Below are 14,636 nucleotides of genomic sequence, written 5' to 3' on the forward strand. Positions count from 1 at the left end.
AGAGAAAGGCAGAATTCCAGTAAGGAGCAAGACAACTAAAGGTTTTTCCCAACCTCCACTTTCTATTGTTCTGCTGTGGTGAAGTAGTAGAAAATATTTCTAAGGAAACAAAAATCTGTTCAATTCATTCCCAACAGCACTTGCAAATTTCTCTCTTATATTTAATCATGAAATGTATCTTCATTTTAGTTCAACTGCTAATAGGAATTATGTCATATCTTGAAATATGCCAGTAAGAAAGAAAGACTGAAACATAAGCAAAAAAAAAAGAAGAAAAAGTTCTAACATTAAATGAAAGAACATTAAGTTACTATTTGCTTTCTTGTTTAAGAATACTGTTGTTCAAACTTCAACTTTAATAGAAATATCCCAGAATAAAATGCATTCTTGCATGAGTTTCTGTTTGAAGCATCATGGAACTTCTTCCAGTTCAGTAAGTGATTTTAATTTACTGCTTCTAAAGTATGGGTTTTTTCATTACAAAGTTGTTAGGTTTTAGCTTTTGCACTAGTTTTTATAAAGTTTATTTATTAGCTTCAACTTTCAGTTCTGGCAGTTTATTCACTACCATTACTCTGCAAAATAGATAATTACACAACAAGTTCAGGTAATTTCCTTTCTCCCTTGGTGTTTCCCTGTTAAACAGGGTGTAAGTAATTTCTAGAGATCTCTTAGAATTTCCAAGAGGGAGAGTTACTGAAATAGTTAAACACACATCTTGACTTTATATTTAAAAATAGATTACATTCTCTGTATTCCACTAGTTTACCAAATGTTTCAGATTACTGTGTGCACATCGTGTCATTTTCAATTCTATAGTTCATGTTACTGCCAGAATTGATTTTACATTTTCTTTTTCCTACATGGCTAAGTAATATTTCAAATAAAATTCAGATATATCCAGGATTTGACTGCAAGTCCCTGAGCAAGCTGCCCTTATGCAAGTGGTTGGATTAGATGACCCCCAGTGGTCTCCTCCAATTAAATTCGCTGTATCTTTCCTTGACTCTACATTCTAGAAGAATTAAAAGAATATTCCAGATGATCCCCCATTTGTAATCACTTTTATAAGATAGCCAAGGTATCATCTACTTAACATGTACTACATGGGTTGTGACCACTGATCATTTTAATTGGTCTCATGAGATAGAAAGCCAAGTGACTTCTAGAAGTTTAAGTTCATTAAGATGCAAATAAGAATGACCCAAAGATGAACTCCCTAATATACCAGCAAAGCAATTTGGGGTTTGACACAGAAACTTGTAGCCTCCAGGCAATGCTAATAACTGTCTGCATTAAAAGAGACGACAATACTCTTTTGATCATTATTTAAAATATTTAATTTTTTTGAAGTGGATTTCTTGTTATTACCTGCTTTGGATTTATACCTTACAATGTGAGTTTTCTAAATGTCCCTTTAGAACTGAAAACCTTAGGCTTTCAGAATCAAGGTAGGAATGGAAAATTCCATGAACACACTTACAAACACCTATTTCTGTTTTATGGGACATTCTTGAAAGACCTAGTACTTCCTTGGGAAAAAAATATTAGCCCAACATAACATGCTGATGGCCAAAGAACGATATGTATTCAAAATAATGCAATGCTTTTTATGTATTACAAACATTTATTGAACATAAACTAATGTATAACACAGTTATAAATATGCAACAATTTACTTTTGCTGTTTTAAAAAGGCATTTAGGAATTTAAAATTATGTAAGAGTTGATAGTATGTGAGCTTCTGATCATATATAGAAGTGATGTGACTTAAGGAATTCGTGAATGCTACTTACATAGAAAGTACTGGGTCCTGCACTTTGGTCACAACAACCCCAGGCAATGCCCCAGGCTTGGGCAAGAATTTCTGGAAAGCTGCCCAGTGGAGAACGACCTGGGGATGTTAGTGAAAAATAGGCTGAACACAAGCCAGGTGTGCCCAGGGGCCAGGAAGACCAATGGCACCTGGCCTGTGTCAGCAATAGCGTGACAGCATGACAAGGGCAGGGATTGTCCCCCTGTGCTGGGCACTGGTGAGGCCACACCTCAAGTACTGTGTCCAGTTCTGGGCTCCTCAACTCAGGAGGGACATTGAGGGGCTGGAGTGAGCCCAGAGAAGGACAGTGGATGTGGGGAAAACTCTCGAGATTAAGTCTAACAGGAGTGACTGAGAGAGCTGGGGGTGTCAAGCTTGGAGACAAGGCGGCTCAGGAGAGACCATCTCCATCTCTAGAACCACCTGGAAGGAGGGTTTAGCCAGGTCGGGCTCAATCTCTTCTCCCAAGTAGCAAGCAACAGGACATGGTCTCAAGTTGTGCCAAGGGAGGTTTAGATTGGATATTAGGAAAAAAATTCTTCATGGAAAGGGTGGCCAGGTGACGGAACAAGGTGCCCAGAGAACTGGGGGAATCATCACACCTAAAAATATTCAGAAACCACAGAGATGTGGTGCTTAGGGATGTGGTTTAGTGGTTACATGGAGCTGCTAGGTTAATGGTTGGACTCAGTGATCTTAGAGGTCTTTTCCAACCTTAATGATTCTGCGCTTTCAATGAAAGCAACAGCTCAATAAAAGGGAGATTTATCTTGAAGTGTGCCAGTGAAGTACACAACAGCTTTAAATAACACAACAAACATCCACATTAATATACATAGTTCTAATGCTAATGAGACTCATTAAAGCCATCATTTTGGGCAACAGTAGATTACATGATAATATTCTATTTCATTCCTTAAGGTATTAAAGTGCAAATTAAAGAGATGAAAGCTCTAATTAATATCACATCATTGGCATTTGTCTAGAAGTAAAGAGTCCTTAAGCAATATAAATTAATGAAAGTACACATGCCTATTTCTATGTTTTTCCAGAAATTGTTTTTGTATCTTAATACATTTAATGTAGGAAGATATTATATTCACTTATTCAGTCAACAAAAGGTAAGCTGAAAAGACAGGCTGGTGTAGAATTGGTCCCACATCTACACATTGAGCTGTAGTTTCAAGGTTACAGGTTTAAAAAGCTGTTCACAACTTCCTGTTTCATAGCTCTGGAATTATATCACACCTTAAAAATGCAGATGGCCAAATGCATAAGCATTTACTATCCCCAAAATAAGCAAGAAACCTCCAAGAATGTCACTCATCTTTTAATGCAAGTTTACTTCTCAGGAGGAGAGGGAAAACTTACTGCTATTCACACTACTTTATATTCTGGTTTTGATTAAGACATGAAACTCAAGGCTCAGAAGAAGCAGTGAACATCCACTCCAGTATTTTTCACCCTGTAGACTCTCCAGAAGGGTGTTATGGGTATGCTAGAAAAAGAAGTCTACCCTTGAACCAGTCCTTTGTTCAGCTTACCTTCAGTTCTCAAAGTCAGGATTAATTGGGACACTAAAGGGCACAGGCCTTAAGATTTAAAACTGCCCCCAACTCCTTTTATCCTTTTATAACTGTTTATATTTTGCAATAAGAACAAAGTAATGATCTAGATCTGCTTTGGAAGTGGGAGAGGATTTTATTTTTAATAAGTGATTTTATTTTTTTTTAAGATATAGCCAAGTACTGTTGCAAATTCTTGTGATCAAGCAGGTGAGAATACAGCTGACCATTTGATTTTCTTAAATATTCTTAAATATATTGTTCAAGCTTTTTTTCAGCCATTACCTACCTGATTTCTGCTGTGGTGCTTTAGGCATTCCGTTAATCGGATAGATCCAGACTATTCCCTGAGTTTCCCCGTTCTCTGCTACAGTAACATTTCTAGAAAAATAAGAGTATCATTTAGACTGCTGAAAATGCTGTTTCCAAAATAATCTAGACTTAGTTGTTGGAAAGGTTAGACTCTATTCTAATGTATGCTGTAATGCTAACCATATCTGAGAAAAATATGAAATAAAATCCAGCTACATATATCAGCCATAAATTCTATTTGCAATAATTTAGTGTATTCGAATATTATAGATCTGAAAACATTTGGCCTGATCTGCATTCTGTCAGGTTATGTTTACACTGAAAGTTACTGCAGTTTATGAATTACATAAAAATATCAGGATGAGAATCATTATTATCCCTAATACATTGAAAAAACAGAGGTACTTAAGAGCTTTTATTTGTTCAATATCCATAACTGCACCAGCAGCCAGTACTTTACATTTTATTTGAATTGAGAATAGGTAGGTATTAAAACAGACAGAAATCTTACCCTGAATCTGCATACTTTGCAGGGTACATTAAAAGCTTTTGATGGATGCCCACTGCCCTCAAAATCAGACACTGGACTGCCCTTGGGAGCTACATATGAATAGTCAGTGGGATAAATGATGATAGGATTGAGCATCCTCAACTACTTTTTTCCTTTCCTATTAGAATAAATTACCTTTTTAAGTCTGTATCTGATCCAGCAGTAGCCTTATAAGGCCAGTTTTCACCATTTTCCCTCATGACATGAATTACCACCACTGCTTTATAAATTTTCATTTCAGCTGGCGTGAATAACACAGGGACTTCCACCTTTTCTTTAGGAGCTAATCGAATTCCTGCAAGACGGAAAAGATTGTTGTGGTACTCTGAAAGTTATCAAAATATTTTCTATAATTTTACCCATATCTTTCTCTTTTTCTTTTTTAATCACTGTTTAAGTTTTTATCATACTATACAGCTTTCCCTGTAAAAATTCCATTTTACCCTGCCTTTTCTAAAAAAAAAAAAAAATAAAAAAACCAAAACACAACCACAATTTAATATGTCCCATATTTAATATTCAGAGACCATGTAACATATGCATGCCAATCCCATATTTTAATAGGACCTAAGTAATGTTTTTTGCAGCTTTTTTTTTCAGCGGGTTAAATCTGTGGGTAACACTGAAAAAAGATCAATCCAAAGCCAAATGCTCACATTCAAGACAACTGCAATATATTTAAAAGAATTATCAGTATTATTAATATACAAACCATGCCTTTTTCATTATTTTTTTATCTGATTGATTTTTCTGTTAAGAAAATAATCCAACCAAACTTATGTTGTCTGTAATGAAGGTAGCCTGGTATTTTGAATCTATAAGGGCCTTTTTCCAGTGACTTGCCAGTCTGCCAAGTGTCAGAACTTCTACCTCAGATATTTAGAAATCGAAAGTTTACACAGAGTAGAACAAGTAAATCAGTCTGTTAACTAGAAAGCTCTTTGTTTGAAAAGAATTCTTGGAATTTGCAGGAAATGACACCTCAGGGTTATGCTTTCAGCTTTAATTCTATCTCCAGAAAATCCTCTTAGTTGAAAATATTCCCCCGCATGAGTAACTACTTCTACATTACGCTTTGAATCAGTTTTTGTGATAATATTTCACACTTTTTACAATGAATACAAGCAGATTCAGTTCTGTGGGTATCACTCCCTGAGAATGACTGGACCAGATAAATCATCCTGCCAGGGACATGCAGCACCCTCCTGGGGATTGCTTCTTTGATCACCACAGCTGGCCTCCTGCTCAAAAAACATCAGCAGGGAAACTTTACCTCATGCTACAAATGCTCACCTTCCTTACAGCCAAAATTCCTGGAGGGTGAAGACCTCAGGAGTTGTAGAAGACTGAATGGTAGGGAAATTGTAATGCAGTCTTGGGAAGGATGAAATGGAAAAAAAAGGTGGATGCACAGAAGTTTGGGAATGAAGGAATGAAGGTGGAAGTAGATGGAGACTGAGTAAAATTATGTCAGGAATACAGGAACGGCCAGAAAGACAAAAAAAAAGTCATGTCAGGGAAGGAAAGAAGCATTTGAGAAACAGCTCTCCAAAACATACAACACAAGTCTGGATTCCTAATCTGCACTAATTCCCTCCCAGCATTTAAGTATAAAGTCCACAGGAGTTAAGCTTTTTGCTAGAAACACTCTTAAATTAAAACAACCTAACCAAATTAAGATGGGAAAATCAATCTTAAATTAGGAAAGTTGGGAATATGTAAAACCACACAAATCTGTAGGATTTCTACCTCTCCCAGTTAAAAAGGCCTCAGGATATCAAATATAGACCGCTGCCTCACTTTATTATGAATGTGAAAAGCTGTAGGAAATTCTTACCTAAAAATATCTGAATTTCTGTAAGTAAGAGGTTTATCATATACTAATTATGACAATTAACCAACTGCTTTGCATTTGTGATTGTTTAATTCTTATGTATTTGCAGAAGTTCATCACGCAAGAGCAATTTGCCTTTGAAATAAACTTGAAGTTTTGTATCATGAAAGAGCTTGAAAATACCCTAATTAAAAATGCATTAAGATGTTAGTATCTATATGAAAAATATAAACTATAGCTTTTTTTCTCATTTTGATAAAGATTTAAGATTTTTCTTTAGATCTTTGAGTCATTACCTATCAAGCCCATACCCAAATTTAAAGATATATTGTCTATACATGTATGGTTGGCAACCACATGGTCAAAGTGAAAATTTTTTATTAGCAACTCATTTTTAATCCAGTATCTGAAATAAGTAAACTGACATCAGGCATAGCTGTAATACCCCTGAAGACATCTGAACTGGGGTCCATCCCTCTGGATCAGAAACTCTATAGCACTGACTCACTATTCTCCCCCCAGCTCTCTGTTGGGATTTGCCCTCTTGGGGCTTACTCTGGTTTAGTTAAGACAAAGGCATGTAATATCTTTAAAACAGAGGAGTATACTTCAGGATATACTTGCAATTAGATTGCCTTGAATCCACACATACATGGACACCAAAATAATGTAAACACTTTGTAACACCATTACAGCACATCCTTAAGTTTCTTTTGCAAAGCTTTTAACAGATGGCAAATAGAACAGACTGTAAACTCATAACTACTTACATACATTACATAGATATTTTGAACTGTAGCTTAATTATGGCTGTTACAGGACAGAGCCCCTTGGTTTTTTTCAAATAGATTTTAATGCAGAATCCATATGATAGCATTCTGGGTCATTCTGGCAGAAAATTGGATTTTAAAGATCATGAAAAGACAAATTTTTTAATATTGCTGTTGAAACAGATTGTATTCACATTTTTAATAAAGAATCTTAATATAAGATGTTCATACGAATGGCAATTTTTATATCACCAGGCTTGCCTGTAGCTGTCAACTAACCAACTGATCATTAACTGCTAATATAGATTTATTTAATTATGATTTGGCTAGTTAATAAGATAGATAAAATAGACCTAATGGCAAAAATAATTTGCTTTTATTTTTTTTCTTCCCCATTTAGAGAATGTGGGCTAGCACACAGAAAATTGCTCCATGTACAACTTTAATAAAAATCAGTGTTACTGGCTCTTATTTGCCTGGGAACCTCAATTACTCTGCCAGGGATACCAAAAGTAATACCAATGATCCTTTGTCTTTGTGTAATTATTTTACTGCAATGACTATCCACAATTTCTGTGTAAGAAATCCATAGCAAGTCCCTTTTCTGAAGACAGGTGCATCACATTTGGTGAAAAGTTTTGGACCAGATTTTGATAATACCTCACTCCTCTTTCACTGTCCTACAGCCTACTGGAAACAGTTAAATTTAGCAGAGGAAGCTCACTGACCCTTCAAAGACTGAAGGCATCTGACTCAAACCAAGAGCTGCAATTTGAGTCAACTGCCTTACAAAGAATTGTGTGGAGCTCTGCATCCTCCCTCATTTCATTTTTAGGTAACCTTTTGTTAAGCCTTGCCTCTAGCCTCCCCAGAGGCTGCTGCAGATCACTGCTGGAGAACACTGATTTCTGTCAAAGATTCCTCACGCACTGAGCCTAGAACTCAGAACTAGATTAGATAATAAATCAAAATTAGTGTATTTCAAATTCCTGGCTTCAATTCTTTGGGACACTACACTGCGGTTGGGTTCTGTGTAACTTCTGTGTCAGCCCTAGAAAGCTCAGCACTGTGAGAGCTAAAATTAAAGCAGCAGTGGATGCCCATGGCTGGGATGTTATTTGGAAGGAATACAGATGGGTAAAGATACTTTTTTTGCTTCTACAGTAGATTAGGAAAAATGTCAAGAGCAAGCATGCCAGGCAGTGCCATGGTGAGAAAACTGTGACGGCAAGGAACAAAACATTCTGCAATACGTCATCCTCCCATTGAACTTTAACCTAAAGCCATGTATTTTTCATGCTAGTAAGGTGCTTTGCAGTTAGATTTTCTAGATGTTAAGTGCATCTCCCCGATGCACTGCTCTTAATTCTGTAGCATCTGAGTGCCTCCCATTGATTTTACCCAGAAGAAGAGCACTCTGTCTCCTTTAAAAGAAAAAAAGAAGAGACAAAGTTCAGAATATCTTGTTGAAGTCTCACAGAGAATAATTTAGGAGGGGGCACTTTTATTTGTTTGTTTTCTTAATAGTTGCTCCATTAAAATTGCTATAGCAGCATTTTGATTAAACCCACAGATAGCTCTGCTAAAATTAGCACTGGCCATGTAAATGTCAACTGTGATGGGTTTCGGTCACAACCAGTATAATTAGGTTTGTTTTCTCCTATTATCCTCAGAATCTGGAAAGGGCAACCTCCAAAATATTCATAAACAGCAGCTGCTGCTGGGGAATTATTGCTAATTCCTTTTCAAGGAACTCATCCAGAAAAGGATTGATATCAGATAGTAAAGAGTGAGATATTGCCAGCACACCAGTATCTGAAATGCATAAAAAAAAGTCAGGCCTAGGTATTAATTTATTTTCATCTGCTGGAAGAGATAAAATCCTGGGTTACATATGAAAACTAAGATCTTTTATAGCAGCTCTCCCAGAAGTCTTTCATTGCTAAATCCCAAGAGTTTAATAAAGAACAGATAGCATTTCTGCCTTGACTCTTATTAAGGGTGGGTTCATTTGTGTTTGCATCTTTTTTTTTTTCTTTTTTTTTTTTCTTTTTTTTTTATTTTTGTGCTTCCAACAAGGCTGCTCGAATTTTTTATTCCCTTTCATTAAAACAAGATCACAATCCCTTGTTAGGGATTCTAATTTAAAAAATGTGAATGTAGCAGCCTGTGTTGGTTTTGCTGCATCAGTACCACGATTATTGAGTCTCAATGAGTAAATATAAAAAAAAAAAAAATTCTGAATTGACAGTCATCATAAAACAGCCAACAGCATCCATCTGTGGAGATATTCAAAACTTGACTGAACATTGTCCTGGACAAACTCCTGGAGATGACCTTGCTTGAGCCATGGAGGGTTTAGATAGACAAGATGATCTCAAGAGGTTCCTTACCACCTAAACAGTTCTGTGATTCTGGAATTCTGAGGTCATGAGAGATCACTAGGCTTTGTCTTGTTTCCGTTTTTAAGAATTGATATAAAATACTTCCTTGTTTGGAAAACCAGACACAGATACTTTTCTCAGTGAATTGCAGGTGATATGAAAAACAGTGCACCCTACAAAGGGAAAGCACGAAGGCAGAACAAGAGATCACCCTGACATAACAATTAGATTTTGGGTGTAGTTTAAGGCAAAAAAGCAGTATACTGCTATTTGCATCTTCCCGGGGACAAATAAAATGGAACATAATGCACTTCAAGTAATTTCAAGTTCTATACCAAAAAAAAAAAAAAAAAAAAAAAAAAAAAAAAAAAAAAGTAAGTAAAAGAACTAATAAAGGAGCCATGAAAAATGCCAAAAATTAAATTTGTCTCATCCTATGTTTTAATACTTACATAACCATTTTTCCTTCCTTCAGTAAAGCTCATTTATGTAGGTGGGATGCAAGAGAGGTTCCTTTCACAGATGGTCCACAATGATTGCATTTCTAGGGGACTCTCTGTTTCATAAATTATGAAGACGTAGAGTTGTGTTTTCCCTTTCTTCTGGCAGCTTCACAACATCCCAGAATACTTGAAGTTGGAAGGGACCTCTGACAGACAAATGATCCAGCTCCCCTCTCCAAGCAGAGTCACCTACCTGGACCATGTACAAAAAGGCTTTGGATATCTCCAAAGATGGAGACTCCATAATTTTTCTGGGCAACCTGTTCCAGGGCTCAATCACCTTCACAGGACAAAAAGTATTCCCTTTGCTCAAATAAGATTTTCCATGTTTCCTGTCATTGGGCACCACTGAAAAGAGCCTTCTTCCATTCTTTTTGCACCCTCCCTTCTGATACTTACACAGAGTAACAAAATCCCTCTGACCTGATGAATTACTTAGTTGTAAAAGTTAAGTCGTGAATATGCAGCTCAGATGCTAATAAACAATTTCATAAATGACTGATTAAACCTTTGTGAGTTGCTTTAAGAAAGACATGGCACAAAAAAAGGCTTCACAACATCACAACCATAAGCACACAATAAAATGCTTTAGAACATGTTTATAAGATTTGTTCACCATTTTATGGATCTTGTGTTAATACAATTTTGTATACTTCTGTAAGAGACTTTCTGGATTATTTAATTAAGACTTTTCATTTAGAATAATTTCTTTCTGGTACAAAATAATGGATACAAGCAAAACACTCGTTATTTAGATTAAAATAAATGGATTGAGAACAGGGCTCAGTAATTAAATATGATGTTTCATTTAATGCAATTTATTTTGTTTTTAAATGAAACATGTCTGAAAGGCCAAGTATAAAGTTTTCTTCCATTTATAAAATTATCCTTCTCTAACTAATAGCTTACAGTGCAGTTTCAGTAAAAATCAAAACAATCATTTTGACAGAAACACCTATTATATTTATTTACTGTTGAAGTGCAGTAACAACTATGCTCACAATGGTTAAACACACTGAGGAAAAAAATGTTGCCAAGTACAGTAATCAATTTCTCTGCTAATACCAAAAAAAGCAAAATCATACTTAAGGTCTTTAACTTTGAGAAAACTTAACAAAAGGGTAACAGGCATAGACAGTAACTTCAAAATTCAGCCAAGGCAGACAGAGAGCAGAATGTGTGGAGAAGGCCAGACTATTATATTTAAATCATTTGGAAGAGGCAATGCCAAAGAGATAAAAGAAAGGAGTGAAGAATAATCAGAAACAAAAGGATTAAGTTTTCTATTTATCCTATGGTCTAACACTTGTTTTAAAACTTCATGGTGTACTGACAGTTTCTCTTGCTTTGTCCTTCCAAATCTATTTTTTCCTCCCAATAATCTGACAGTTGGTAGATCTACTCCATCTCCTTTGACCAGTTCATGTATTTAAAATTTTTTTATCATCCTTATTTTTGTGATGACAATTTTATGCTGACAAAACTCTGTAGATCATCCTGGCATCCAAAACCTAAAGGTCTGCAACACAGTAATGTCCTAAATTCCCAGTCACTGAGAGCAGGAGGCAAATTTCAAAGTCAGAGATGCAAAACCTCTGCCAAAGCAGCACTTTAAAAGATGCAATACTACGCCCCTTCTCTGAGTGATTCTATTTGTGACAGAATAAACAATAGGAAAGTAGAAACACAGTTATGTTACGTCAATTTTCCTTTCCTTAGCTAAATATCCGTTTTAGTTCTGCACACTTGTAAGTATAATGACAATCCCAAGAGAGATTAATTGATTAGCTATACAAAAGAAATACCATAAGTTCAGTGTGGAAGGAGAGTGCTGAGCTGACTGGAGTAATAAGATGGCCGTATTTTTTAAAAAGAGGATCTTACATGCTCTACTTCAGTAACAGAGAATCTACACCCACTCAACCTCTCTTGCCCCTCTGCTACAGTGCATTACTTGTGTTCTGTGTATGACAAAACACTCTACAAGCACAACCTGCCTAAAATCTCAACAAAGTAGAAAATCACCACACAAATATTTTGAAAATTCAAGAGCCACACAAGAAATGGCATATGCTTCTTAAACGAGTGTGACCTTCACTTTAGTGCCCAGCTACAAAAAACCCCACCAATCTTTGTCCTTTCCCCTTAAGAAAAGTTCGTGTTACCCTAAGATGAAGTACTAGCAAGTAAATTAAGACTATGACAACTTCCCTATTTCTTAATCTTTTTCTAGATTGAAACATACACAGAAGTGTCTTGAGTTCATGCCTGAAACTAAACTGTAATTGCTTCAGTTCCAATGTAATTGAATTTCTGACATACGTCAAATATCTGATTACTTCTGACAGATGTGTTTTCACTTCCACTTTAAACTTCACGGATATATGTATCTCTTAGTCTGATCTCTGAAAGCACAGTCAAATTCTGAAGCTATGGCAGATTTTAATCAAAATCTGCAAAGTGTTGTGAAATCACTAATACCAGTGCCGCTACATCCTTCTACTTGTTACATACAACCAAAAAGCTGTACTGCTTCCTACAAGTATTCAGAAGACATATCACACTTCATACAGCAGACAACTGGAAACAGTGTGACTGTGAGTCATATATATATATATATATATATAGAGAGAGAGAGAGAGAGAGAGAGAGTTATGCATTTTCAAAATCCTGGTAAGTACACTCTTCACCATTTGAGGTTTTACACATTTGTGTAGTAAGGCAGAATTGATTTCTGCACTTTTTTTTTTTTTTTTTGTCTCTTCATACTCAAGAAAATAGATAAAGATGGTAAGGGGAATCCCTGTTTAAAAGTAACATTTACCCACTAATTTGACTTGTGTCATAAAACAGTAGTTCAGTGAATGCCAGAACCCACAATATGCTACATGTATTTCACAGCTATGAACAGCAGTATTATTGTAAGTGGACTAACAGTAACTTCTTTTTAACCCATCGAATTAGACAAATATTTTCATTGCTCCACTTTTTTATCCTTTTGAGCCACTGTTTTGAGTGCATCATGCTAAAATCCAACATGTGGTTATGCCAGTCTCAATGTTAAACCATGACACTTGTCAGCAGGTAATCTCCAGATTTCAAAATTCTGAATAAATTAGTTATATTTATTATTCCATCTGAAAAAAAAAATCTGACTTAAATGAGAATCTATATCAAGCTACTACATACAAAGAAGAAGAGCAAATAAAATACAAAAGAAAATTCTTTTATTTCATTAAAAATCCCTAGGCAGTGCACCAGTTTCAAGAGCTGCAGGTTCAGTCTTTAACTATTCTAAAAGCTGGCCCTTTAAATAAAACTTTTCTCATATTCAGAGTTTCTCAGATAGAGTTCTTTGTCCTTGTCCTTATAGGTAAAATATTCAAAGGTCAGCCAGGATATAGCTGCAATGTAACTGAAGCATTTGGGGCTTAGCTGGGAGCTGATGTCTTCCAAGAATGTGGACTTCACACAGAAATAGCCTAAGACATTAACAACAGCAATAGACAACTTGGTACTTAAACCAAGCACTCTTCTCTTCCTAATGCCAGTTACAAGTTCAAGATGTTTCCTGTGGTCTATGGAAGTGAAAAGGATAAGATAAAAATCATGTGCACTGAAAACAAGGTTGCAGGATTCAATTCATAAAACTTTATGTAGGAAAAGTAAATCCCTAAGAGCAGATGAAGAGCGCTTTTTTTTTTTTTCTTCCCTATTTATTAGATGTCATTTTGATTATTTCCTCAGTCAGGAGAAAATGCAGCCAAACAATAGCCTGGATGTCACTGCTGTTGGATTTCATCTTGTTTTTAGGAATGAGCACTGACTTGACTGCAGTGGCCTCATACAGAGGCCAGCAATCACACCTCTAGGATGACAATTTATAGAATACACATCTTATCTTCTGACTGCTCTCATTGACATGCAAAACCTGCTCCAGAGTTTATCAAGGCTATCACAGAACAATAATTTGTCTCTAGAGAAAGTACAGAAACAACCCATCAGCAATATTCTCTAGCAAGAAACTGTTGAGCTGTCAAGTGCCTTTCTACTTCAGAGACATTTTTGATTTTTATGGACAAACTGGTAACTCACATTGACTTGTTCTTTTTTTAACAACTAATGATTTCTGACAGGATTCATTTTTTCAAACTCTGAAAATTCGCATGTCTACACAATATCATCTTTTATTGTCAGTGTGATCTCACATGCTGGTTATGTACACTCCTGCTGCTCAATCATTAGACCACGTTATGAACACATCAGTTTAGAAATATCCAGAAATATTTTAACCCTGCTACAAAGATCTGGGAGATGCTGCATCAGTGAATGTTACACATGGCTACTCACCCATCAGACTCATGTATGGCTACAGATCATATTTAATTTTCATTAAGACTTCATTCAAGTATCACAATATTTTATCCCTTAAATTTTTGTGGTTAATATGATAATTATTACAATTCTCCTGGTTCCCTGAGGGGCAATAGAAATGTGGCATGAGTTTCCAGCCATAAGGACACTTAGCAGTTCATGGCTGGGGACTGTGTGTTGATTCCTGTTGTGTGAGTAAGGTTAAAATCACCCCCGCAGCTGTAATTTAGAGGGAGCACTAATCAGTATTCCAAAAATCCAATAAACACATGAGCTAGTGACCTCTGAAATTCAGAGAATAATATAGAGGGATGTAGTTGAGGGCCTCATGAAAAAGAACAAAACGTTTAGAAGCAAACATGTAGGAAATTACCTAGAGTAAAAAAACCAAATAAAATTAAGCCTAAAAGTGGGACTTTAATATTAAGATATTCTGGAAGGGATCAGGGACCCAAATTACTTGACAGTGTCACGATGATTCTGAATCATGCAGAAGACAGGCTTTGCATGACTCAATGGTAATTGGGA

At 35.9% G+C, this 14,636-nt stretch overlaps 1 protein-coding gene across 1 annotated transcript in view; it reads right to left on the reverse strand.

Moving 5' to 3' along the window:
- The window catches only part of CFAP47 (cilia and flagella associated protein 47), a 263,998-nt gene that overhangs the window by 33,059 nt on the left and 216,303 nt on the right, over nt 1-14,636 (reverse strand). Inside the window, exons 58-59 of the mRNA XM_066176999.1 lie at nt 4,379-4,538; nt 3,671-3,762 (exon numbers count right to left, since the gene is read on the reverse strand). Of these exons, the coding sequence (XP_066033096.1) occupies nt 3,671-3,762; nt 4,379-4,538 (252 nt within the window). The remainder of the gene's footprint in view (nt 1-3,670; nt 3,763-4,378; nt 4,539-14,636) is intronic.

This window comes from Chamaea fasciata, unplaced genomic scaffold (assembly GCF_029207755.1).
Source record: "Chamaea fasciata isolate MVZ Bird 193981 ecotype frontalis unplaced genomic scaffold, bChaFas1.0.hap1 SCAF_2, whole genome shotgun sequence".
NCBI classification, from domain to species: Eukaryota; Metazoa; Chordata; class Aves; order Passeriformes; family Sylviidae; genus Chamaea; species Chamaea fasciata.